Source organism: Lissotriton vulgaris, chromosome 6 (assembly GCF_964263255.1).
Source record: "Lissotriton vulgaris chromosome 6, aLisVul1.2, whole genome shotgun sequence".
In the NCBI taxonomy this organism is placed as follows: Eukaryota; Metazoa; Chordata; class Amphibia; order Caudata; family Salamandridae; genus Lissotriton; species Lissotriton vulgaris.
In genome coordinates this window covers 785,866,607-785,894,568 of record NC_141694.1, presented here as the reverse complement: position 1 = coordinate 785,894,568, position 27,962 = coordinate 785,866,607, and the positions used below count along the sequence as shown (strand labels likewise).

The 27,962-nt window shown below is 44.3% G+C and overlaps 1 protein-coding gene across 1 annotated transcript in view; it reads left to right on the top strand.

The window, feature by feature from the left end:
• The window catches only part of EIF2AK2 (eukaryotic translation initiation factor 2 alpha kinase 2), a 515,830-nt gene that overhangs the window by 264,357 nt on the left and 223,511 nt on the right, over positions 1 to 27,962 (top strand). The window contains exon 8 of the mRNA XM_086925273.1: positions 21,663 to 21,718. Within this exon, the coding sequence (XP_086781399.1) occupies positions 21,663 to 21,718 (56 nt within the window). The remainder of the gene's footprint in view (positions 1 to 21,662; positions 21,719 to 27,962) is intronic.

Genomic DNA, 27,962 nt, shown 5'->3' with positions numbered 1-27,962 from the left:
CAGTGGTTCCAGGGAGACGGCCGGTGAGTTTCGCCGTGCTAGTCTGCTGGATGCTCGAGCTCTCCGCCGTGGCTCATTTTTAAATATTATATCGCAGAGTTCTGCAGTTGGGTGTTTGAATAAATCTTAATGGCATTATTGCACAATTAAAAGAGTCATTTAACAGAAATCTGGAATTTTTCCTATGGTAGAAGCTTATTCTGTTGCGGGTAGGTGAGTTTTAAAATGAAAATTGGGACACACAGAATGGGGGGTGGGGTTTTGGAAACAAAGAAACCTATATATACATATAATCTCGACACAGTGTTCTTTTAAACGGCGTTGGTACACCTCCCGCCCTGTTTGTTCCACCCTCTCCTCTGCCTCTCTCATGCCCTGCTTTCACATCCCACCGGTCCCCACAAACCGTTGTTCCGTTGGCGCTACCACCAGTCTGGCTGCGTTCTTTTAAAATGCTTAACTCCACAGAGACCTTAGCAAACTACCCTCATACCCTGAAGAATACTGTCCATGCTAAGTTTTCCACAGTGATTTCAATTCTTTTCTCAACTATCTAGCTGAGTATCTACAGCTCTAACATATGGCGAGGGCGTTGCCTGTGGGCTCTTTCAGCAAATGTTGGGGAATAATTCCCACTCCCCCCCCCTTCCTCTGCCCCCAGCCTGCCCCTCGTTTTTGTTGAGGCCCTGTGCTGCAGCTGCTAGACAAGTTCCTAGGAGCCAGGTCTGACTACCAGAGGACATGCATAAAGTGCCTCTTGTTGCCCCCTGCCCTGCTGGCTCATACTGCCCTCCTGCATTTTTGCTAGATGTTTTGTTGCACTTGGCGGGGTTTTGCCAACTTCACTGTTAGCAGCAGTGGTGCATACTTATGTACATTTCCACAAATGATGGCACTTGGTGAGCTCAGCTGATGGTCTCTGCCATCCAGGAACACTTTTCTTGTTTAAATATGGTTGTTCCCACTGACTTTTTTCCATTTCCCTATGCTTCCGTATTAGCACTGCGTCTTTCATGTTTAGACAGCATTTGTTGCATTTATATTATGCCCTCTTTGTCTTTCCCTTCGTCGCTGCCTCTTTGTTTTTATCCCCCCCTCCTCAGGTTAGAAACCCCTCCACCCCCACCCTCTTAACACAAAAGCAACTGTGGGTTTCTTAGTATATGGCAGAGAGCCGACGCCAGGACCTCGCACTGTGATCCCCACCACCACCAGCAGCTCCCACCCGTTGCCTGCCTCTGTTTACTTTGGCTGAGGCATGTGCAAGTCTGTTAACCCTTTTTCATTCTGTGGATACTTACAACAGTATGCAGTCATATGCGGTGTGCTACCGCTTTAAATTTGCCCTGTACCTAGCTTACTGACACCGCTGTTTCCAGGCCCCCAGATGTTCGATGGACTAACAAATAGTAAGAATATGACAAATCCATGTATTTATTTCCCTTGCCGACAAGTACAATGTAAAGACGAAAACTCGGATTTGCACACTGACTCTGTGAAGCCACAGAGAAGTAGGTGAAATGCAGAGTTCCAACCCTTTCCCACCCAGACTCTTAGTCACTCTGATTCTATAGCACGAAGGGGAGCCACAAAACTGACCTTGTTTATACAGTCCAGAGGCTTCACAAGAAGGAGACAAAAAGTTTATTCCGTGATACTCCGAATTTAATGTTCGAGGCATATGAGCTGCAGATTGCACACTATGCATAGATTGCCACCTAGTGTTGGTCCCGGATGTCTGCAGTTTGTTTTGTAGAAAAGTCTTTGGAAGTTATGGGATAGGTGACTCCTCCTTTGGATGATACTGCGCATGGTCATCGGTTCCATCCCCAGATTGTTTTTTTCCGCCACTGGGCTCGGATGTGTTTCCAGCACTCCGTGTTGAAACCGAATTCCTTCGGCGCGCAATCCTCACCAACTTTCAGAAAATAAGTTTTGAACGCTTCTCCACTCGACGCTGCTCTTCAACGTCGAATACCTCGATTTCGGTCGACGGCCTTCGGGCCTAGCTAGGCCTCGACTTCAGCTCATCGAAAGGACTCCCTTCAAAAAGTGTCCTCAATGTGGGTAGAAGTTTCCCCACACTGACCTCCACGAGGTGTGTAACCTCTGCCTTTCTCCGGAGCACGAGGTAAAGGACTGTTCAGCTTGTGCCTCTTTCTGCTCCAAAAAGACTAACCGGGACCGAAGACCGAGAAGAACAATGGCTCGATCTTCAGCTTCCATTCCGGACGACATCTTTGAGGAAGGCGTCAACGTCCCAGAACAACAAGCAGCCGACAGCGATTCCAAACAGGAAGAAGATTCGGATGTCCAGGACATCACTCCAGCGCAACTGGTTGTTAGTAAGACCGTCGACCCCGACCCTTCCTCAACACCCCCAAAGAAGGCCCAGGTCACACCCTCGCCCTCTGGCTCGGGTGCACACTGACACCCTACTTCTACTGCCCCACCTTCGGGCCCGGCAAAGAAGCCAATTAAGCCTTCGAGTCAGCCTTCGCATGGTGCCGGCGCCAACTTACCGGCACCAAAAAAGACATTGACTTCGGCTATGCCGACACCCAAACCATCGGCACCGAAACACACAACTCCTTCGGCACCGAAACCCAGGTCGGAACCAAGTAAACCTTCGGATTCCAAAAAACAATCGGAACCGAAAAAAGCATCTGATCCGAAGAAACAGCCGGATCCGAAAAAGATCCGGAACCGAAAAAACATTCGGAGCCGAAAAAACATTCGGAGCAGAGAAAGACTCCTGCCAACCCGATAAAGGACATATTCTTTTTATCATGATCTTATCTTTTGAAACTTTTTGGGAAATTTTTAACTGGTTTAATATTCTGCTTTTACTGTGTATAAATAATGTATTTTATGCATGCTCTGTATAGTACTATTGTCTTTTTATGATATTGATTTATCGAAATAAAGTATTCTGACTGACTGACTGACATAGTCAAAAACAAAAACAAGCCGCTTCGGTGCCGAAACATTCTCCAGCACCTACGGATCGGCCTCCAACAGAAGACTCATATTATCCAGACCCTGCTCAAAAGACTCTAGCTAAAGACCCAATCACAGGACAGTTGATTTTGGCCTCGAAAAAGCGACCACTGGACAAACCAGCCCCTGCTCCGTATGCATAGAGAAAAGACATGGCTACCTCGCCTTTAAGACCGCCTACCCCTGCTCCTCCACCTATGCCATCACCACAAACTCCCATACCACAGCATTCCCCAGCATCCTCTCATAGGGATGATAGTTCTGATGATGTGGGGGGTAACATGCCTGATCCAGACACACCTGCAGGATCACCCGACCCATGGAATGATTACACCACTCCAGATGTCCCAAATGTCCCTCAGGATGACTTATACCCCTCACGGCTTTCCCCACCGGAAGACACCATAGGGTTTAACGAATTGATACACAGGGCTGCACAATATCACGGGGTAGACATACACACAGACCCTGTAGACGAAGACTTCCTGATGGATACCTTTGATAACGCACAAAGGTCAACATCTATATTACCAATGCTCAAAGGAGTAATTATACACGCTTCAGAAGTCTTCAAAGATCCAGTCAGAACTAGAATCTTTAATCCTCGTATAGAGAAGAAATATAAAGCCTCCCCTTCAGATCCAACAGACATTAAGGGACCAGTACCACTAGACTCACTTGTAGTTTCCAACGCATGCAAGAGAGCAAACTCACAAACGTCAGGTGATGCTGCTCCACCAGATAAAGAGTCTAAGTTATTAGACGCATCAGGAAAGACAACTGGGTCTCAAGCAGCAAACATGTGGCGTATCCCCAACACACAGGCATTGCTAGCTAGATATGATAGAGAATCCAAATTAATTGACGCTTCGGGCAAAAGGGTAGCGTCACAAGCAGCTAATCAGTTGCGTATTGCCAATGCTCAATCACTTTTGGCAAGGTATGATAGAGTTCATTATAATGAGCTCGAAAAGCTCATTGAATTTCTTCCTGATGAGCATAAGTCTAGAGCTAGTGACCTTATTCAAGAGGGAAAATTAATAACTAATCAGGTGTGCTCTAGATCAAGGCAGGTACAGCAGCTCGGGCAGTAAACACTTGTGTAGTGCTCCGTAGACATGCTTGGTTAAAAATTTCAGGATTCAAGCCGTAGGTACAAGCCTCTATTCTTAATCAACCCTTTGACAAAGAACACCTCTTTGGTCCAGCTGTCGATACAGCACGAGAAAAGATGAAAATGGATACTGAGGTTGCTAAGTCCATGGGGGCCTTACAATCACCTTCCAACAGAGGATCCTTTTGTTGCTCATTTTACAGGGCAGCTCCAAAAATGTGTCTACAGATAATCCCTCCTCCTCTTACAAGGGGAACAATCAGTCGCCCTCTTCTAAAGGCATTTTAAAGGTGAATATAGAGGAAACAACGGCAAGGGAGGAGGCAGAGGTAACTCAACACACACTTCCCCTGCAAACACCAAACAGTGACTTCCTTTCCATACTCGACCATTCCACTCCTGTCGGGGATGTCTTTCCCAATTTCTACCCTTTTGGAATATGATTACATCAGACAAATGGGTCTACAAATTGTTCAATCTGGTTATTGCCTGGAGCTTACAAGCACTCCACCGAGTCTTCCTCTGAGGTCACACCTTATGTCACAAGAACATCTCAACCTTCTAAAGAAAGAGGTTGTCTCTTTTTTGCAGAAAGGTGCAATAGAACCATTCCCTTTACTATACCAGGGACAGGGTGTACTCCCTCTACTTTCTAATTCCCAAAAAGGAAGTTTCTTTCAGGCCTATATTAGACCTCAGAGAGCTAAATCTATACATTCAGTCTGACCATTTCCATATGGTAACACTCCAACAGGCGACTTCCTCTCCACTCTGGATTTAAAGGGCGCTTAATTTCATTTTCCAATACACCCTGTGCACCGCAAATACCTCAGGTTTGTGGTAGCAGGTCAGCACTATCAATTCAAAGTCCTCCCATTTGGAGTAAAAACCGCACTCAGGGTTTTCAAAAAATGCTTGGCAGTAGTCGCAGCTCATCTAAGAAGACAACATATTCATGTCTTTCCATACAGAGACGACTGGCTCATAAAGGCTAGCTCGCATATCAGCTGTCTACGCCACACACAAAAAACTGTGCAATTGCTCCACGAGCTAGGATTCACAGTAAATCTGTCCAAATCCCATCTCCAAGCATTTACGTCTCAAGCATATCTAGGAGCTACTGTAAACACACAAAAAGCTCTAGCATACCCATCTCCAGCCAGAGTCTGGAATATACAAACCCTTATGTCTCAGTTTCAGCATCAAACACTCCTTACCTGCTCGAGTGTTCATGTTACTGGGAATGATGACATCTTGCATTTTTATAGTCCCCCTACGCAAGACTTCAAATGCGTCCCCTACAGGAATGCTTAGCACATCAGTGGAACCAAGCTCACTGTCAGTTATCAGATTTAGTGTTGGTAGACGGCCGCTCCGATCGCTCTCTGCAGTGGTAGAACACACAAAACCTTTTAAAAGGGCGGCCCTTCAGCGACCCGGTTCCACAGATAGTACTGACAGCAGACGCATCACTGACAGGTTGGGGAGCGCATCTCCAAACCCACACAATTCAGGGCATTTTGAGCATGCAGTAGAAACCGCTTCATATGAAGCATCTAGAGCTGCTAGCATTTTTCTGGCGCTGATTTCAAGTTCAGCTAGTATGCAAGACAACATGACAACCATGTACTACATACAAAAACAGGGAGGGAAACACTGTCTCCAGCTGTCATAGCTAGCACAGACGAACTGTAAATGGGCCATACATCACAAAATATGTCTCCTAGCAGAACCCCCATTCCAGGAGTAGACAATCAGATAGCAGATTTGCTCAGTCGTCAGACACAGCAAATTCGTGAATGGGAAATACACCCTCAAGTTCTCCTCCCATTCTTCCAAATGTGGGGATTCCCACACAAAGACCTGTTCGCCACACATCTAAACGCAAAATGCCCAAACTTCGCGTTGAGGTGTCCACACCAATTGTCCAAAGGCAATGCACTATGGATGAATTGGTCAGGGATATTTGCTCATGCTTTTCTGCATCTCCCACTCATTCCATTAGTGGTTCAGAAACTCAAACAAGTGTCATTGACACTAATCCTAGTTGCTCCCACATGGGCACGTCAACCTTGGTTCACAACCCTATTGGAACTCTCATAAGTTCCTCACCAAAAACTAAGTCTCACACCCAATCTCCTCACACAGAACTATGGAGACATAAGACATCCAGACACCAGTCAACTCAATCTGACGATCTGGCTCTTGAAGTCTTAGAGTTTGGCTATCTTAATCTACCGCCAGACTGCATGAATATTATCAAAGAGGCTAGACGTCCTACCACAAGAGCCTGCTATGCAGCAAAGTGGAAGCGGTTTGTGATATACTGTAGTAACAGCTACATCAACCCGCTGAATGCTTCTATACAAAACATATGTTATTTGTTACATCTACAACATTCCAATTTAGCGCACACATCCATATGTTTACATCTGGCTGCAATAGCTGCATTCCTCCAGAATAGACAACATCTATCTCTTTTTAGAATACCAGTTATCAAAGCCTTTATGAAAGGACTCAAATGAGTCATTCCCTCGAGACGTCCACCTGCTCCAGTGTGGAATCTCAACATTGTTCTCACCAGACTAATGGGTCCACCCTTTGAGCCATTGCACAATGTGAACTACAATTTCTCACATAGAAAGTTGCTTCCCTCGTTGCTATCACGTCACTCATAAGAGTCTGTCAGCTTCAGGCATTAACTATAGAAGAACCCTTTTTACAAATGCACCAAAATAAAATGGTTCTTCTGACTAATCCTAAATTCCTTACAAAAGTCATTTCTGCTTTTTATATCAATCAATCTGTTGAGTTGCCTGTGTTCTTCCCTCAACCAGATTCAGTGGCAGAACATGCCCTACACACATTAGATGTGAAGAGAGCATTGCTTTATTACATCGAAAGGACAAAACCGTTCTCTAACACAAATCAACTTTTTGTCGCTTTTGCCCCACCACACAAAAGCAATCCCAAATCAGGTATTGCAAGGTGGATAGTCAAGTGCATTCAAATATGTTATGCAAAAGCAAAATGAACGCTAACAGTTCCCCCTAGAGCACACTCTACACGCAAACTGCGGGCTTCTACGGCATTCCTAGGAAATACACCCATAGATGACTTACATTATTTCAGACCTCTCCAACAGATACAGGTTAGCCACAGTTTTGGGAGATAACTGCTATATAGTCTATGCACAGCATATGATCTACAGCTCATATGCCTCGAACAGATAATGCTACATACCCCGTATGCATCTGTTCTTGGCATAAAAGCTGTAGGCTCATATGCGCCCACCAGCCTCCCCGGGTACCTATACCTGTTGCAGTAACATCCTAATTAGATACATGCAGTCATGGACATCTCCTTTTACCACTCATACTAACTCCATTATCACTCTCTACGTGAAGAACAATCTAACAATGGAGTCGATGCCCATGCGCACTATCACTGAAAGGAGGAGTCACCTACCTCGTGAACGGAAACAAATTCTTTGAAGAGAAACAAAGTGCAAACATCCGGACCCAACACTAGATGGCGATCTATGCACAGCACATGACTCTACAGCTCTATATGCCGAGAACAGATGCATACTGGGTAAGTAGCATTTTGCTTATGAGAATTCCTTGTCTTCTCTTGAATAATGAGTTTTATTGCCAAATTGTTTTATCTAGTGTTATGCAATCTATCTGTAAATTGATTTCAATTTTATGCTGTTTTTAGTCTAGGCTGTATCTTGCACTTTATAAGATCTTTGTGATCAGAAATAAAGTTATTTGATGACCATTAAAAGCTGCCATGGGGCAAACAACAATATTTACGAATGTACGAACCTTGGAGTCCAGCGTCCAATGTTCGTGAAACCACTGCTTGCTGACAACAGGAGACTATAACTAGTCCTGTACATTTGTCCTCAACAGTTCAAGTCTATAGACGTTTCAAGTACCACTATCCTCATTCGAGTCCTCACTTGTCTGCGTAACAGGTACGCGTCTGTTAAGGAATTGCTCCTCATTCCTATGCTCAGCATTCCTTTCCATTATCTAAGCAACAAGAGCAAACTCAAATGTCCACATGAACATGGTTGTCAATTGTAAAACTTGGAACAAGTGTTCATATGGAATTCATTTTCAAAACCTCAATATAATAGTACAGGAATTCCTGTATAGACTTAATCTAGTCGAGAACAGCTAGGTTTTGTATAGATAAAGTTCTATCTACAGTTAATCTTTAAGGAGAAACAACCAGTATTTCATAGTAAATTTGATTCTGCTGAATCGAAATTCATTTCTTTAGAAATGGCAAATTCATGATCCAGAAATCCAACAGTCAGGTGAGGTAAGATTTAAAAATTGTGTATGGGAAATTAAACTTTGGGGGATGAGTAATTGGACAGAAGAATTATAGTCCTTACCGGTAATTGGGAGATAAGCCTGCCAGATGCTTTTTATAAAGGCGGGGGCATTTAGTTCAACCTTACATGGTATTCCCTGTTCAGAAGAAGAGGGGGCATTACAATAAGGTGTTTTAATAAACTGTCAGGTGAAAGATGTTGGATATAAAAATGTCCATATTGTTTGGTAGTAAGATACAGCCATACTGCGAGGTCTCCGGGTAACAGAACCACCTACATGGGAAATTGACAGTGCTCAGGTCTTCCGAGTGGGAAGATAAAGATACTTCAGTGAAGCCATGTTGTGTCCTCGAGGCCAGGCATGCCAGAGGGTGTGTCGGTAGGCGTGGCAAGACTGTGAACGGGAAACGGGAGGACCTGTATTGTTCACTCAGCACAATTAAATTAAACAGATCACTAATGTATGATTATCAATATGATAAAGAAAAACTGAGGGAGACTAAAGTGTTAAAAAGGAAATTAGAAATAGAAAAGGCAGATTGAAGGTACGCATCGCTGGGGATCGAACCCTGTGTTTTGAAAGGAATCAAGCGCTGAATGGCTCATACTAACTCGTTGCACGGGTCAACCGAGTGCAATATCAAGGATGAGGTTGTGGAAAAAATGTGCCAGTGGGAATCGCACTAAGACCAGGTTTGGTTCTCATTCATGTGCCAGGGATTGGTGGAGCCATACTCCCGATGATCACGTTGTTGGTGTGAAACGGTCATTAAACCAGGAGAAAGGAACAATGAGAAATTGAAGGGACGGCCTGTTGGGAATCAGGCCCTGCATATTGCTTTGTCTAAAATGTTTGGGATACAGATTCGTAGGCCCTTTGAATTTCTGGATCGTCCTCCATGGGAAAGCTCTGGTCTTCACGGATCCAGATGCTTTTATACATTACAAAAGTTCTTGGACTCTTCCGTCCTGGCTGTAATAAACATTTAATGTCCACCTGGTTTGCCAATGTCCTCTGACTCTCCCATCTCTAAGACTCTTCTTACATTGAGCTGCCAGATCCCACTGGGAGGGGTCACAGTTCCTCACCGGCACTTCCTAGTCTGTCAAAATGACTCCCTAGTCTGATGGGCTAACGTCAAACAACACTGACCTACCCCACCGGGTAGCATCTAGCCCCCACTGCTGACGCTATCCTGCCCTAAGTTGACGTTATGGAGTACAAACTTCCTGATTTATACCTGTGGCCCAACCCAGTCTATCATGTTTGGAACTGCACTAATACACCTGTAACTCATTACACCACGCCAGTTACGTAAGATCTGCATGCATGTCTAACAGCATGACTGCTATACTTCCTGCTACTGAAATGTCTGATGATATCAGTGTAATGTTTGATGCTTCCTGTTTAAACTGTTGAGGTTTTTGGTCGAAAGATGGTTGCCCTATGTCTGTATAGTCTATTAACGTGCACACCCCTTATGACCATTGAACAACTGTCAGGTGGGACGTATGACTATAGTGTCCCCACCACATGTTACCCACACCGACCTTTACCAATTATTTTGCCCTTTCAGTCTTGCAATGGAAACCCCACCCAATTCAGAGTGATCCCCACCACTTCTTCTCACTCATCTATACCCTCAGCATAGTTCATGGCTTTACAATGTTTCTTCAGTAGCCAAGTGTTCTACCTTTTTCTAGCACGCTCACCCCGGTAAACTCTAGTCTCTTTTTGGTGATAGTGCTCAGACACCTGTTTATCACACACTGTTGGAGTGCCAAGAGACCCTTGCCATGACCCATTACACACACCACCAGAGCACATTAATATTCCCTTGACTCCCTATAGTGTGACCCTTTCTCTCCGTTTGTTACCAACCAGCTATCCTGCAGGGCTGGTTAGGTACCCGGCCTGTTTGGCATAGGCCAGTGTGTGGCACAGTGTTTCCTTCATAGAATAAGGGTGGGGGAAGGTGTGCTGCTACTCATTCTAAGAGATGAGTGGAGGATGGGTAGGAGTTGGTATATGGTTTTGTTACAGTTTTACTTGTAACTTGTTTTGCTCTGGCTCTTCTTCTCCCCGCTCTCTATCGCCTTTACGCTAGCCTGTCCTGCTCTCCCCAGCCCTTGGGCTTTCTCCTTCGGCTACCTGGGTGGTGCTTCTACATACACTACCCCCTTACACACAATACTCTATCCCAGGGTACCAGCATTAAATACAACCATACTGCCCCCTTACCCCTTAGTTCCGCCCTCACAATACACATTATTTCAAAATTCCCTCTGGAACACTCAAGGCAAATAATAGTGGACACGGTTGCGCCACTCCTGCTTCTCGATTAACACTCAGAACATCCACTACATAGCTCGTCCCTTACCTCTCTGTGGTTCAGCAGCACAATTAAACTTGATGGGAAGTTGATATTCTGGGATACATGGGCTCCACAAGGTATAAACACTATAAATGTTGAAGGGGGCGCTAGGTGGCGCTTGACCAAGATGGCCGCGCTTCAGTGAGGCTCTAGCCCTTCTGAGCTTTGCATGATCCTCCATACCATCCTGAGTGCATATAAATGCCCATAAATACCACCGCTAGCATCGCGCAGCCGAGAGGATTCCTCAGATACCTTACATGCTGACCTCACGGAGGTGATCACCGAGTTACAGACACCTCATCCTCTCGGCGGTCCCCTGCTGCGCTTCACACGAGCTCGCGACCTGGGCGAGCCTGGAAATCTACACCGCGGCTTTGGGGCCTACCTGGATTCTGCTTGGACGGAGAGTCTGCATCGGGAGGAGCGGAAAGCACAAACTGCCGCCCGGAACCAACAGCTGCCCGCCTGGTGCCGAAGTGAATAGTCTGCCGGCACTTTCCCGACTCCCGTTCCCCTGCACTCCTTCACTACTAGTTCCCCACCAGACCCGGGCCTACGTGAGGCTGGTGATGCATCTTAGACACGTGGCCTGGACCCTCTATCCGCGTTTACTCGGCACCCTAGGCCCAGCACCCACCACGCACAGCGAGGCGCCATCGACCCTCACTGACTACTGAAATCCACACCGCTGCTTTGGGGCCTACCTGGATCCTGCCTGGCTGGAGAGTTTCCATCGGGAGGAGCGGGAAGCTTGAACCGCCGCCCAGACCAGACTGCTGCCTGCCTGGAGCCGAGGTGAGGAGACTACCGGCATTTTCCCGACTCCCGGCTCCCTGCGCTCCTTCACCACTGGTTCCCCGATGCACCCGGGCCTACGGCCGGAGATGCGTCTTTGGGCTGAGACCTGGGCCTTCTTTCCGTGATCCTCGGCAGCCTAAATCCAGCACCCCCACATGCTGCGGGGCACCTGCAACTCTCTCTGACTCCTTGAGGACACGGTACACGTGTGTCTGTGACGCCGGGGACATGGTCACTGCACCTCCACCCCCTCCCCCAATGAACTGAAACTGCCGCTTCCGTCTGGGTCCAGCAGGAGGAAAAATACCTGCAATATCTGCTGACTGATGCCACCCGTGCTCTCACCACTATACCACTAGTCCGCAGGCATCCACCTCTACAACACCCCTTGGCCCTTTCCTCTAGTGTGCTCCATACACGCGGCCCTGTGTTCAGCCCCCTCCGCCTGGCTGATTGGCTGCGACACCCTGCCACCTCACTCTGGATCCAAAGGCTGCACCTGGCTGACCGCAACCCCTACCTGGGATATCTACGACGTTGTTAATGTTGGACCAGCTCTATTGAAAGCCCGCCAAACCCGGCTGCCTGTTTTGGCAGATACCTCCCTACCCAAGGGTTTCCATTGATCCTGACTGCCTCGCCCTGGACAACTCACATCAGGAGGCCCTACAGTGCTTCACGGCCCCGGCATTGCTGCCAGCACACTCTTGGTCAACATTCTTGCAACCCTCCCTCCAACCACGAGTTCGCACTTCCTTTGACGCTGCACGGCCCTCTGGGCACCCTCCTGTCTGATACCACACCATGGGGCGGAATGATGCCAGGCAATCCAAACTGCCCTACGAAGCCCGAAAGAACTCCGAAACCCAGCCAACGGAGCCAACCGCCTCCGGAGCCGCGGCCCCACTTGATGAGGACTGGAAGTCACTCCTCCTTGGCATGAAACAAAGCCTCACCTCGATTGATTCCAAAATTGACGCGCTTAACTCACGAATGGACACTGTTGTGGCGAAACTGGGCCAACATGATACTCGATTGAAGGAGGTGGTATTTCAGATTTAGAGGACACTGCCACTGGTAGTGGTCGGCAGGTCACCCAAATGGAGAAATTGCTTAAAATCATCGCGGATAAAAACGAGGACCTTGAAGCCAGGTCGCGAAGAAACAACGTGCAAATTTTAGGCCTTGCGGAGACAACCAATACAGGGCGCATGGAGGACTTCTTAGAAAAACTCGTAGTCTACCTTTTTGGCAGAGACTCCTTCTCTGTACACCTTACAGTGGAGAGAGCGCACCGTTCCCTTGTGGCCCCCCCCCCCCCCCCCCCCCCCCCCCCCAGGCGCCCCACCAAGACCTATCATCGCCAGGTTCCTCAATTACCGCGACAGGGACACAGTTCTTCGGCTGGCCAGAGAGAAACAACATGTCCCTTACGAAAACACATTGCTGTCCTTCTACCCGGACTTTACAACTTCGGTACAAGACGCGCGCCACAAATTCGCAGGTATAAAGAAGAAGCTGCAGTCTTTGGAGATCCCATACACCATGCTCTATCCGGCCAAGCTCAAGTTTACCCATAATGGAAAGCAACACTTCTTTGGCTCCCCGCAGCAGGCCGAGGACTACCTTAAACGACACAGGCAGGCGAACTCCGATGCGGCGGCTCCAAGTGGTCGCTCCAGATCGCCTTCTCCACTTTCCCAACAGGACTGACCCCACTCGCCAGAACAGATCTCTGTGGAGTCTCTAGCCTCATAGATGCTGATCCCACACTCTGCACTGCTTGGTGATGTATAAGAATGTTATATTGTTTGACTGTTCTTTTTGCACTCACTATACTGCTCGGACTTTCATCTCCGTCCCACACTCGAGATGATGGCTGAGTGATCGGTGGGTGAAAGTAGGGAGATGTATGGGCGGGTCGATTGCCCCTAGCTACTCTTCCCCCTGAGACAGGGCGAACCCCTGCTATTCCTCCACTATTAGCTAGTTGGAGAATCTACTGTTATTCTGATGAGTTACAGTTTCATGGGAGGGACGGTGCTACCCGGCAAGTTGGGGAAGCCGGCGTGGGTGGGGGCAGGGATCAACAGAAGAAATATCACACTACCTACCAATGCATTTACTGTATTTATGCCGCACTCTGTTTCTGAAGCACGGAATTCATGCCATCTTTTATTGCACACTCCAAATACTCACGACTAGAGAGAATGGTTGTTGGAACTGGCCCTTCTTGCAGGGCCATCCACAAACTTTTTGCTTCTTCCTCCCTTATTTTTCCTGACCCGTGGCTGTTGGCAATAGGACTCTGCGCACTTTACCACTGCTGATCAATGCTAAAGTGCATATGCTCTCTATGTAAATTGTTATCATGATTGGATATACAGGATTGGCATATTTGTATCACCACGAAGTCCCTAGTAAAGTGCACTGGGTGTGCCAGGGCTGGTGATGACAAATGCTACTAGTGGGCCTGCAGCACTGATTGTGCCACCCACATGAGTAGCCCTAAAATGGTGACTCGGGCCTGCCACTGCAGTGCCTGTGTGCAGTCTAGGAACTGCGGTGTCTTCCTGGTGAGTGTCCCCACTGACCAGGCCTACCCCTTCCCTTTTTGTGCACATTAGTCACCCCTATGGAAGGTCCAAGGTACCCCCCTGGGCAGGGTGCAGTGTATGTTAAAGGTAGAGCATGTACTAGTGCAGGTGACATGCTCTGGTAGTGAATTACAGACATTTTCGTTTTTCACTATTGTAAAGCTATCTTGCTCCATAGAGATTAATATGGGGGATGCTGGCTACAGTGGCTTCCAGCATTTCTTCCCATAGGAACACGATAGGACATAAGTATCTAGTATCCCTGAACTCAAAATTTAATAACACATCTTTTAGGAAAGGTTGTTTTTAAATCCTGTGTTTGAGAACAGCACTTTTAGAAAGTTGCTGTTCTTTTGTCTGACCCTTCTGTGTGCCTTGGCCTGTTTGTGTATTGAATGTCTGGTTTCAGAGTGACAGGGGCTGAGGATTCCCCAGGAGGCGGGCTGAGTCAGCCCTAGGCTTAATGACTGCATTTGCAACCTGAGTGGTGGGAGGAGTTAGCACCTGGGCCTGAATAGGGCTGTGCCTGCCTGCCACAATGCTGGCTCAACCTCCTGCTGGGCGGCTGATGACCCTGCCCCTCACTCTGAAAGGAAAGGAGAAGCCAGGAAAACAAAGTACTCAAGAAACACCCAGAACTGGTTCAGACCGGGCTCAGGGCCCACATGCACAAAGATAACAAAGACTTTTAGGGGTATAAGTACAGGACCCCTGACAACAGAAAATTAGATCATCCTGGAATCAAGAAGGAACCTCTGCCAAGGAGAAAGCTGAATCTGAAGAAGGAAGACTGTCCTGCTGTTTCTCTGCTGGACTGACCTGTTGCTTTGCTGCCAAGGAGAGGGGAAGGACTTTGCTGTTGTTTTGTATCCCCTGTCTTGAAGGAATCTCCAAGGGCCTGAGAAGAGCTGGCTCCCTGTTCTGAAGTCCCAGAAACAAAAGGACGTTACCCCCAACTTCCCTGAACTCTGCTGAGAGAGTTCTGTCCTTCCTAGAGTGCTTGATCCAGTTGTGGGGCCTCTGGAAGTTGTACCTCTGCTGGGAAGCTTGAAACTAAGCTTGAGAGACTTTTTGCAATTGAAAAGTTATCGCATCGCTTGCTGCGGAGCGCATCCCCGACAGTGCGAGAAGTTTCCCGCCTCTACGAAGGTCGAGATCGTCGCAGCGCCTGTTGCCGCTGTCAGAGCCGTCGCATCCTTCGTTTGCGGGACGCACCCTATCGGTGCGGGAAGCCTAACATCGCTGCGATTTTCGTCGCAGAGCCTGTCGTCGCTGGGTGAGATCACCGAACTGCTTGCTTGCGGACCGCATCACGTCGCTGCGAGTATCGTCGCAGAAGCCATCGCATCGAGGAGCTGCGAGAGAGAAGATCACCGCTGGTTCACGCATCGTCGCCCCGGGGATTGTCGCAACTCCAGAGATCGTCGCATCGTGCCTTTGCGAGAACAAACTTCCTACGGAACCTACGCACCGGAATCCATTCAAGTGGCCTTCCTCCCCATACAGACCGGATTCGTCGCAACACGCCCGCTGCTGCAGCGGGGCTGTCGCATCGCCTCCCCAGGGTCTCGGGAGCAACGCATCGCTTGTTTTCCACCGCACCAGCTTCTGCTTTTAGAACTTTGTCGCATCTAAAAGGTACTGTGAGTAAACGTGACGCAACTGTGAACTTTTCACGCAACTGTGGATTATTTTATCGCAACCTAAAGAACTTACATTACAACCTTAAGAACTCTTTTTGTAACCATATTCTTGAACTGTGTATGTTGGATTTTTGTCGTTTTGGTCTTGTGTAGTTTAGATTAAATACCTTTATTTTTCTAAACTGTTGTGGAGTCAGTTTGTGGTGTTTTCACTGTGTTACTGTGAGTGTTGGTACAAATACTTTTCACATTGCCTTCTGATTAGCCTTGACTGCTCGTGCCAAGCTACCTAGAGGGTGAGCAGGGGTTATCTCAGAGGGTTTTCTCCTTTCCCTGACTAGAATCAAGGGTCCCTATTTGGACAGTGGTACCTACCTCTGCCAACTAGAGACCCCCAGTTCTAACAATGGTCATGTGTAAATATGGTCTTCCTTTGCGAGGATAGGACACAACAACACATTAAACTTGTCACCTGGAACATACGACGCCTAAACGACCCCGGAAAGCGCAGACATGTATTAGGATACCTAGATAGACATGGAATACAAATCGCCCTCCTTCAAGAGACACATTTGACCCCTGGTGGGTCTACTCAATTCGCATCCAAATGGGCTGGGAGCCGCACTTTCTCCTCCTACTCTAACTACTCCAGAGGGGTCACTGTACTTATCAAACGTGGGGTGGCATTCATACCGAAAGGTATCGATCTTGATACTGAAGGCAAATTCTGCTTGATGTGGGGACGACTGCATGCACAAGACGTCCTATTTGCAAATTACTATGGCCCCAATGTGGACGACCCTTCTGCCATGCGTGTACTATGGGGTAAGATCGTACCGCTGGGCATTGCTCACGTCGTCTGGGAGGGGTGATTTTAACACTCCACTACATCCCCCGTTAGACAGGTCGAGAACGCTCCCCACACACTGCACAAACCTGCAAAGAACACTCAACGACATAGTTAAAGAAAATGGCTTGATTGATGCCTGGAGATTTGCCCATCCCACCCTTAAAGAAAGCACACATTATTCCTCTGTACACTCCACCTAGGCGCGCTTAGACTACATATTCATATCGGCGAGTCTGGCGTCCTGGCTTATACGGTCACAACACTTAGCCGTACCCATTCAGACCATTCACCGGTTCTCCTGGAACTCTGAGTTCCTCTTGCATGTTCGCCCTACTCAAATTGGCGGCTCAAACCGGCACACCTCAGAGATGCAGTCTTCAAGGCTGAAATGAAACAGAACATTCGGGACTTCTTTTAGCGAAACAAGTCCTCGGTTGATAGTGTCACGACAGTCTGGGAGGCCTTTAAAGTAACAGTCAGGGGATGGTGCATTTCCAAAGGCGGAGGCATTCTGAAATCTCTGCGTTCTGACCTGCGCACTTTAGAAACAGACCTGCGCGAGTTAGAACGCAGTATCGCCCAAAACCCCGACGATTGTGCACTACAAGCCCAAATGCGTGAAAAACGTGCGGAATACACTCAAGCTGCAGATAGGGAATGCAAATTTCTGGGACGACCACATATGGCTCGCATTTACGGGGAGGGGGACAGGCCTGGTAAGGCGTTGGCAAATTTGATCAAGCTTCCCAGATTCCAGAACTGTGTCGCTGAAATACACGATACTGACGGTAACATTCACAGGAATCTCCCTGATCAGCTCCGCACCTTTCAGGAACATTATCGTACGCTATACTCCTCTCATAGGACGGAACCTTTGGATCTCTCAGCTTACTTTGACGATGTCGCACTGGTCTGGTTAGGGGAGACCCAGAAGAAATTCCTCCATCTAGAGCTGGAGTTGGATGAGATAACTGAGGCAATCATGGGTATGCGGTCCGGCAAAGCTCGAGGATCAGATGGCCTTCCTATTGATTTTTATAAACTCTTTGCTCCCATCCTAGCCCCCATTCTGAAACAGGTATATTACGCAGCACTTGAAGAAGGCAGCCTCCCCCGCACTATGCTCGAAGCACTAATCACCTCCCTACTTAAGCTTGGCAAGCTCCCCACGCAATGTGACTCCTATCGGCCCTTATCGCTATTGAATTGTGACACTAAAATCTTGGCTAAAGTGTTGGCGACTCGCCTTAATCTCCTCATGGAGCGCTTGGTTCTACCAGACCAAGCCGGTTTTGTCCCCAACCGGGCAACTTCGCACAAGCGCCGCACTCTGCGCGCTGTCCTTCAGGACATAGACCCTAAATGCTAGGCCGTGGCGGTGTTCTTAGATGCCACCAAGGCTTTCGATTTGCTAGAGTAGGATTAACTACTGGGCACACTACAGCACATGGGAATGCCATTCAGCTTCATAGACTGGGTTTGATTATTATATCATCACCCGACCGCTACTGTGCTGCTTAATGGCACCAGGTCCACCCCTTTCACTTTTCAAAGAGGCACACGCCAGGGCTGCCCCTATCCACTATTCTGTTTGCTATTGCGATCTAGCCCCTGGCCGCGAAACTCCGTCAAAAGCATAACAACTGCGCCCTCATCTACCCCGCCCGTCAACTGCTCGTGTCCCTTTACTCAGACGACATGACTCTTTACATTAAGAAACCCCAAGAAAATTTGAACCCGGTACTACGCGAAATCACCAAATTTGGGGGAATTGCCGGAGTGCAAATCAATTGGGCCTAATCTGCAAATTTCCCATTAACTGACAACACTCATCCGCACCAACTTGACTACCCTCTCATGTGGGAACAAGATGAACTGAAATATTTGGGCATTCACATCACCAGACGGAAGGATGCCATGATGCGGGCTAATTATGGCGCTGTAATTGATAAAATTACGGATAATGTCACTAATTGGATTCACTTCCCACTATCAATGGCTGGGAGGATAGCTCTGGCCAAGATGGTATTACTGCAGAAGCTACTATATCTCTTTGTTAACATCCCATATAATCCAGGGAGGTTTTTTTTCAGTACCCTGAAATCCCAATTTACGAGACTAATATGGGGCGGGAAGCAGGCACGCCTCAGCCTCGATACTCTCATGCTCCCCTTCCATCTAGGCGGGTTTGAGGTTCCCAACTTCGAGAGATACTAGGACTGTGCCCAAGCACACTTCGCTGCATATTGGTACTACCCGCCACCATACATGGCGCACCTCGCTGTGGAGGATGGCCACATGGCTCCTACAGTCAGTATCTGGTATATCCATGCTAAAGTGTGACCCAGAGAGCGCAACCCTTCCACGGTTGACTGCACTGTGGCTGCTTGGCATTCGATCGCACAAATTCTGGAATGTGCGTTCCTCTACTCACCCAAATTGCCTCTGGACAGTGATCCCAGACGTCAGGTTACAGGCGAGGCGATAGGGCGCAAGATGCTCATGGACCTGGGGTATAATCGCTGGGGCGATCTCTATGTGAACAGTACATTTCTGACTAAGGAACAGTTTTTTAAGGATAGGTCGCCCTCTATCATGGATACCTTTCTATTTACCCGTCTGCAACAGAACGTCCGCACCATCACTCCTGACTTACCCACTGAACCCGACACCTTTGCACCACTACATGCCTTAGTACACGCAGATGCTCTATGTCATGTTGTTTCCCAGCTCTATAAACACGTACAGGAAGCGCCACACCCCTCCACTTTGAGGGCCTGCCTTGAGTGGGATAGAGACCTCACAGAACCGTTGACAGACGAACAATGGGAGATTAGCTGCACACAAACGAAAGCCATCACCGGCAACAATAGACTACGACTCCTGCTCTATACATTCTTACACCGCTTATACCACACCCCTTCTCGCCTACACAAATTACACCTCCGTGATTCAGATTGCTGTCTGCGATGTGGTTCCGCTGGTGCTGACTTCCTTCACCTAGCTTGGTTCTGCCCCCAGGTAGCCACATATTGGACACAGGTGTTCGAATGGCTCTCCACAATGCTGGGCATCACTATGGCCCCCTGTCCTTTGATAGCTCTCCTTGGTCTGACGCAGCGGGTGGTTACTGGACATAGGAAATTCCTGGTACTTAGCCTTTTATTGGGCAAGCGTTTGGTGGCGTGTCGGTGGGGACGGGGGCGAGCACCTAAGTTTAATTGCTGGATCCGGACAATGTCCACATGGCAGGAACACGTACATGATTACGCCAAATTACTGCCTTTATGATCAAAACCTAAAGACATCTGGGCTCCCTTCACGTCCTTCCTACTTCGTCAACCGTCAAAGGATGATGACGGACATGGCAATATACCCAATGATGGCGTCAGTGCGTCTTAGTCTTCTAGCTGGGGTATGCACTTGTGAGGTGGTCCTTTTTTCCAGTTGGTCCTTTTTTCTTCATGATGTATGCCTCGCCAGCTCAACCTCCTGACAATAGCTATAGTCATGTTTATTTCACTGATTTGTATATGACTTTGGATGTGCTACTTCCTTCAGAAATGCAGATGGTATTGAACTGTGGGGGTAAATGTTAATGGGGGGGAATGAAGTTAATGTCAATTCCTTTTCGTACAATGTTACTGCTTCATGTACAACACTAAGCATGGGAATATGCGCATATTCTGTACAATATTTGACACACAGTTGCCTGAATTCATGGCATTGATGTACTGTGCTTTTATAATATAATAAAGGTTTTTGATATAAAAAAACACTATAAATGTTTTAAGTTAATTTCAGGGTTTTTTGTAATAAAATACATTTTCCTCTCACCCTTTATCCCATCCCTCCTCTCTCTGACTCATCTCAAACCTTTCTGACTGCTATGAGCCCCCAAACTTCCTTTGCAAACTTTCCCTCCTTTTTTTTTACCCATGTCACCCAACTAACAGACATACACAACCTCTACTTACAAAATACAACTTAATACCTCCTCTTTCAAATCCACTACTATCATTCTCTCCCTATTTTAAATTCTATTGAACACACAAAAAATCCAGATCTCAAACCTAACCCAACTGATGCACAAATCAAAACAAATAAATATATTAATCTGCCAACTATTAACTTCTAATCTTGGGCTCCAGAGGAGCCTGATACGTTACGCAAATCACTTCAACGCATCGCCAGGTGTAGTAAGCACTATATAAAAAGAATTTAAAATTACATTAGACCTAGCTCAAGGCCTTAACTTCCCATCTAGTGTACCCAATATTAAAAGGGCCACAGCATTTTGCTTCGAATTTTAGTAAGATCAACCCTGTTTGTGAAAATCTAAATAACTTTTCACCAGCCCGTTATTGAGCACCAAGAAACTAATTTCCCAGTTGCATTATATACCAATGTATATTTTCCATTTACGTGAATAATCATACGTATGGGCAGAAAACCCTAGAAACAGCTTTAGGTCACAATGGATATTGGGGATAGTTTTACAAAATGTTGCCTTAAATTGTTGATATGCAGTTTGTTGGCTCTCTTTCGCAGTGTGATAATGCCTTTCTGTGTTTGAGAAAAACCTGATGGTGAATGTGACTACACAGTGTAACACAGCTGACATCTTAAAGTGGTATGGATTTTTGGTAGATGCTGAGGAGGAAAGGCTTCACTGATTGTATTTAATCCAAAAATAAAATAGCAAAAAGTTAGGCCTATAATGTGAGAAAATGGAAATAATATAAATTGTTAATTTCATATGATGAATCTGTGCTACCATAATATGGAGAGGAATGCATTATCCATTTCTTATCACAGGGAGCATACACAATCCAAACACTACTCGAGCTGGTCCATAATTGGCATTTCACAATGAGTTTATAAATATTTGTATGTGTCCCTGTTCTAAACTTTTACTTTATTAATTATAGGGAATCCCAAAACTAGAGGAAAGTTTGAAGAATGACCAAACGAAATGTAGAGCTAAGTAAGCCTTTTATTTTCTTATTCACTGTTTGTATTTGAATTGTGTTTGTATGGTTTTGAAAAGGAACAATATCAGGCACTTGAAAATTACACAAAGGTAATGATTGTGCATATTTATGTAGAATAAAATGTTTCCATAAGTGGGACTCAAGCCTACATCTTGAAAATTATAATGTTTTAATCTAGTATCTTAGACTGTTAGCCTACACTACCTCATGGAGAATTTGTCTATCCTTGGTTTATGTATAGGAAAACCGATAGCGAGAACACTGCACACTGTAGCGTAAACGTAGTAATCTGTACCCTTCTGAAAGAAAACACCACTGTGCTTACAGCTGGATGGAGTAGAGCAGAGAAAGGAAGGGGAAGAAAACAACATAATGAAGGAAAGTTAACTAGTTTACTCAGCAGTCAGATGAAAGAGAGACAGTAGAGGGAGAAAAAGAGAGGCACTGACCTGCAGCAGAGAGAGAGAGAGAGAGAGAGAGAGAGAGAAGTATACAAAGGTTGTGGAAAAAGGTGTGGTGAAACAATGGATGACTACGAGTGGCAAGAGAGATGTGGGATAAAACTTACACAAGCAACGTGAAAGTTAGACAGTAAACAGCAGGATATGCACTCCCCTGGTGTGCTAAATCAGAAAAGTGTTGAAAGTACAGAAAAGAAAATAGTGATGGTATAGGTTTGATGTATTTATACTAGTATACGAGAAAAAACTGAAAAAGTGATTTGTGTAATGTAATTTACTTTTTCATAGTAGAGGCTATGTATTTGAATAAATTTTATTTTTTTATATTATCTACAAACCTATAATAACACACTCTAGGAACTGAACACTAAACCAATCAATCAAGATTCTTATAAAGCGCAGCTTATCACCTGTTAGGATCTCAATGTGTAATTTCCAACAAGTCATTATCGACTTAACGTCAGTTAATTGCTGACCGAGTGAGAACACATTTCCTGTAGTGCCTGCAGCAAAAAATAGGAAAGGCCTCTATCTGCAATTAATCATCATATTTTTTGACAACGCTAGTATAGCGCCTAAATGTTGGTTGTAACCCATGAACATGTTGTAGAAATAGTTATGTATAGAACAATGAACAACTCTAGTATCCCTTTCCCATACTCTTACTTCCAGACCTACTTCTAGTATACATCCTGAGTTGCAATTTTGTAATAACTACAATCTACGGTGAGTTGATGCTCTAAACCAATTGCGTAAACACCCTGTTGAATACTAAGGGACTGATTCACAAAAGTAACTTACACTTTGGAGTAAATTTATAGCTTTAAGTATATGTACTACTTTTTTTGTACTCACAAACTCAGAGTGTAAGTTACTGTTAAAGAAAACAGTAGTAGTCCAGCACTACACATGGTCAACCACTGGAACTGCAAAACCCTCCCCTAGAAAATAATGCAAACCTCAGTACCAGTGGTTGACCATGTGCAGTGCAGGACATAATACAAAAGTGTGTAGTCAACCTATTTTTTTAAAGTTCCCCTGCAGAGCGAGATGCAAGCCCAGAATTTATTTTAGAGACATATTCTAAGGAACAACGGATTTGGTATTAAGTTTCATGTATCATGAATCATGCTGAACCAACATAATGCCAAATCTGAGAGTTAAAAGCCCTGCAGTGATCCAGAAAGTAACTTCCTTGAAGGCTTCTTCTAAATATTTTTCAGCCATTGTAATCCTTATCAGCAATTGCATGGAAAGCTATTTCACTCAGTCTGAGGAGAGACAACGATTAATTAAAGTGCTGCAGAGTAGGGCATTAAAGCTTCTTGAATTAAATATTTTATTCCTTACCCCCCACTGATGGGCATTTCGTAATATTGACGCAGATGTGCATTGTACCGTTATACTGAGGAAGAATTTTATGGTACAGTCAATAAAACCCTTAACAAAAAGACATAAAAATTAAAAGCATTCAGCGTGCAAGGTTAAAACATCCCCTAAGAGCAAGCATGTCTGAGTTTGGCACAATTAGCTTAAGCTGGGCCTTTGTTAAAATGGAAGAACAGGATTTTCAGCCTATTTGATTGTTAAAAGGCAATGTGCAAATTCTAATAGCTGCATGTACAATACCAAGTCAATTTAAAGCATTGTACCACTATGCTAGCTACACTGTACATTTACGGTAGGTGTACTATAGCTTCCAATGTGCAATATTTGTTAAGCTGGCTCATTATAGACACATCAATTCAGTGTTTAATTTACATGTGTTTTTGTTTTGGAACTATTTTTATTCTGCTGCTATTGCTCCTTTATTTTAATGAGTGAGAATGTGTATGTTGTGCTTCATTTGAGGTCAGAAGGCATTTCCTCCCTACATAAATTCTTTTTAGTCAATAAGCGTGAATTTTTATTTATTTTTGTGCTGTTAACTTGTATTGCAGTTTGCTTTGTAAGTAACTTATCTCTACTGATAAGCTTGCCGCCTAAGTATTTACTTGTTATTAGGTCGAGCATAAGCGTACGACCTCATGTAAACTTTAATCATTTGGCACTTTTATTATAAGGTAATCTAATTGTAACTCATCTTTTTCAACCTACCCTTTCTTAGAGCTAGGCAGGAGAAAGGTCAGTTAACATATTTTTTTAAAACCTTTTCAACATTTTTAATTTGCCAGGTGCCAATGGAACCAATTATGCGGTGTTATGTGGGGTATTTTGTGATAGTATTGCTTTATTGATTTTCCATTTTTACATGTTTGCAGTGTTTGAACTAGGGTTCTATGTTATTACTACCACTTTAACACATAAAAACAGCCAAAAGCAATAGATCGGTTATCAGTGAACGTTTCAAAGGGCTGTGCAGCAATAGAATTAATTTTGTTTATAGTAATATTTAATATGTTTCTGTTTTGAAATCTGCAGTTTATGCAGCATTTAATGGATTATCTGGAAAATGTGGCAAGTTCATAAAAATGCTGAAGACGCAACAGCTCCAAAATTATTTAATTCCAGTTGCCCTTACTAAAAGTAATGCAAGTTTTTTTGCATTTAGCCGTTACCATGTGTAATAAACTCCGAAGCTGCCATATTTAAACAGATGGTGCTGCCCTTATTAAAAAAAACTGTAGCGAACAGACAATGCCATCCGTATACAAGTTAAGCTGTTTTGCAGTATGTACACACCCCTGTGTGCACTTTTAAACAGGGAGGCCCTCGGAGACCGCTGTTGTAGTAATTGGAGTGAAACATACCAGCCAGAATTGTTGCATCTGAGGGTGTTCATTTTGAGTGTGAAATAATGAGTCAAACCCACAACGGATATTGGATAACTTGTTGTTAGTGCCCCAGCGGTAGACACTGGGAGAAACATGTATGTTACTTTTACATGCAGATGGGGCACGAGCCTGATTAGTGCCGCATTTGTTGAATCAAAGCATGTTCAATAAAAGGTATTACTTTTCACCAGTTTTAATGGTTATAAGGTTTATAACTTAGGCAGGTTGTAACTTTAAGTAGGCCCTTCCAGAGCTTGAGATTTTAACCCGTAAACAATTTATTTTCTTGCTGCAAACAAAATTAACTCACTGAGCCATCTTGAAGCTTATCGCAGCTACTTTGGGTTAACCCTTTTCCAACGTTTGCCCCTTATCGGCTTCCTATTATTTGCTTAAGTTGCATGGAGAGGATAACATGGAAATCTTGAAAAAACTTTTAAAATTGTTGCTTACTTTGGAATAGAGTCATAATATTGATGTTTGAATATAGATATGCCATATTATCGATGTTTAAATAAAGATGTGACACAATATCGACCTGCAAGAATATCGTCGACCAGAATATTGACATGCAGGTAAGAAATATCATTGTTGTTAATATCGAAGTTAGTAATTTCTTTAGTCAAACTATTGTTGTTAATAATATGAAAATGTATTTTAGTGTTCTGTACTTTAGTATATGTGTTAAAAGTATAGTTTATTTATCTAATATATGTTTGAAATTTTTAGAAGTAATTAATTTTTGTGTATTTTAGTTCTGTAGCGGGTTGTGTATTTAAAGGGTAATGGGGTGGGAAACAATTTAATTATAATATATTTATTCATACATTTTTAGAAATTATACATTTTTTAAGAAATTATAATGGTGTTTTAGTTCCGTAGCAGGTTGTGGGTTTATAAGGGAGAGGGATGGGAAGTAATTTAATTAAAATTAATTAATTAATGAATAATGTTAATGAATCATTTTGGATTTAATAATTTATATTGTTAATTGTGTTCATTTTTTTGTTATTAATTAGTTATTAATTGATTATTAATAATAATTAATTGGTAAATATGTTAATTGTGTTATTTTCTAGAAGCGAGTTGTAGGTTTATAGGGGAGTAGGGTGGGAAGTAATTTAATTATTATTAATTAATTAATACTTTTATTAATTAATTATGTATTTAATATGTTATGCTGTTGTGTTAAATATTTTGTTATTAATTGGATACTAAATTAATAATTGGTTAATATCTTAATTGTGTTCGTTTTTTTAAGAGTGAGTTGTGGGTTTACAGGGGAGTATGGTGGGAAGTAATTTCATTATAATTAATTAATTAATTTGTATTAATTACTATTTGTGTATTTAATTTTCATATTAATAGTGTTAAATAGTTTATTTATTCATTATTAATTGGTTAATAATTATTGATAATTAGTAAATGTGTAAATTGTGTCAAATTTGTATTAGCGATTTGTGTATATAAAGGGGAGTAGTGTGGCAAGTAATCAAAAATTAATATAATTTTACATTTTTTCAGGTAACATTTATTTATTATTTTATAGTCTTAATAGTATAAATTAATGTGTTACTCATTGTTTTTAATGTTTTTGTTTATTGTTAATTAATTAATTGTTAATCAATTATGTTAATTGTGTCATGTTTTACAATAGTGGTGGTGTTATTTATAGGGGTATTTAGTGAGAGGTAAATAATTTTTTATTATTTAAGTATTTGTTAATTAATGTTTATTATTTTGCTGGAGTGCCAATAGTAAATTATTCCCTTCCGCTATCCAACACTTTCCCTACTGTTGGACTTGCTGGAGTGGGAATAGTAATTGTATCCCCTCCGCTATCCAACAGTTTCCCTACTGTTGCATTAGTTGGAGTGGGAATTGTTATTTTATCCCCTCCTCGATCCAACACCTTCCCTACTATTGCAGTTGCTGGAGTGGGAATAGTAAATTATTCCCCTTTGCTATCCAACACTTTCCGTACTGTTGCATGTTGAATAGTAAATTATTCCCATCTGCTATCCAACACTTTACCTACTGTTGCACTTGCTGGAGTGGGAATAGTAAATTATTCCCCTCCGCTATCCAACACTTTCCCTACAGTTGCAGTTGCTGGAGTGGGAATATTAAATGATTCCCCTCCGCTATCAAACACTTTCCCTACTGTTGCACTCCCTGAAGTGAGAATAGTAAATTATTCCCATCCGCTGTCCAACACTTTCCCTACTTTTGCACTTGCTGGAGTGGGAATAGTAAATTATTACCCTCCGCTATCCAACACTTTTCCTACTGTTGCACTTGCTGGAGTGGGAAGAGTAATTTATCTCCTCTGCTATCCAAAACTTTCCCAACTGTTGCACTCTGTGGAGTGGGAATAGTAAATTATTCCTCTCCGCTATCCAACACTGTCCCTACTGTTGCACTCCTTAGAGTAGGTATAGGAATTTTATGCCCCACGCTATCCAATATTTTCCCTACTGATTTAGTTAATGTAGTGTAAAATGTTGTTTTAAAGATAAATATTTACTTTAATACTAGCTGTACCCGGCCACGCGTTGCTGTGGCTCAGTTTGGTTAAATAGAAGCGGAAGAGAAGAGTAAGCGCACTTTTCTAATATGTTTAATTTCACAATGCTTGTGGGTATACAATATGTTTTTGTCCATCTAAATATATGTAGACTATTGTCTGTATGCGTCCCTTGTATTTGTTGCGCAGCAACCAAATCGATAGGGTCTGTCGGGTTGCAAAGTGAACCAACTCCTCCCCCTCCCTTCACCCACTTCCCGGTCTGCCATCCTGACAGAAACAGTCCATCCTAATATATGTATGCGTCCTTTCTTAATGTTGCCAAGTGAACCAACTCCTCCCCCCTTCCTCCACCCACTTCCCGGTCTGATGCGCTAATGTTGCAAAGTGAACCAACTCCTCCCCCCTCCCTCCACCCACCTCCCGGTCTGCCATCCTGACACCAACTGTCCATCCTAATCTATTTAGACTATTG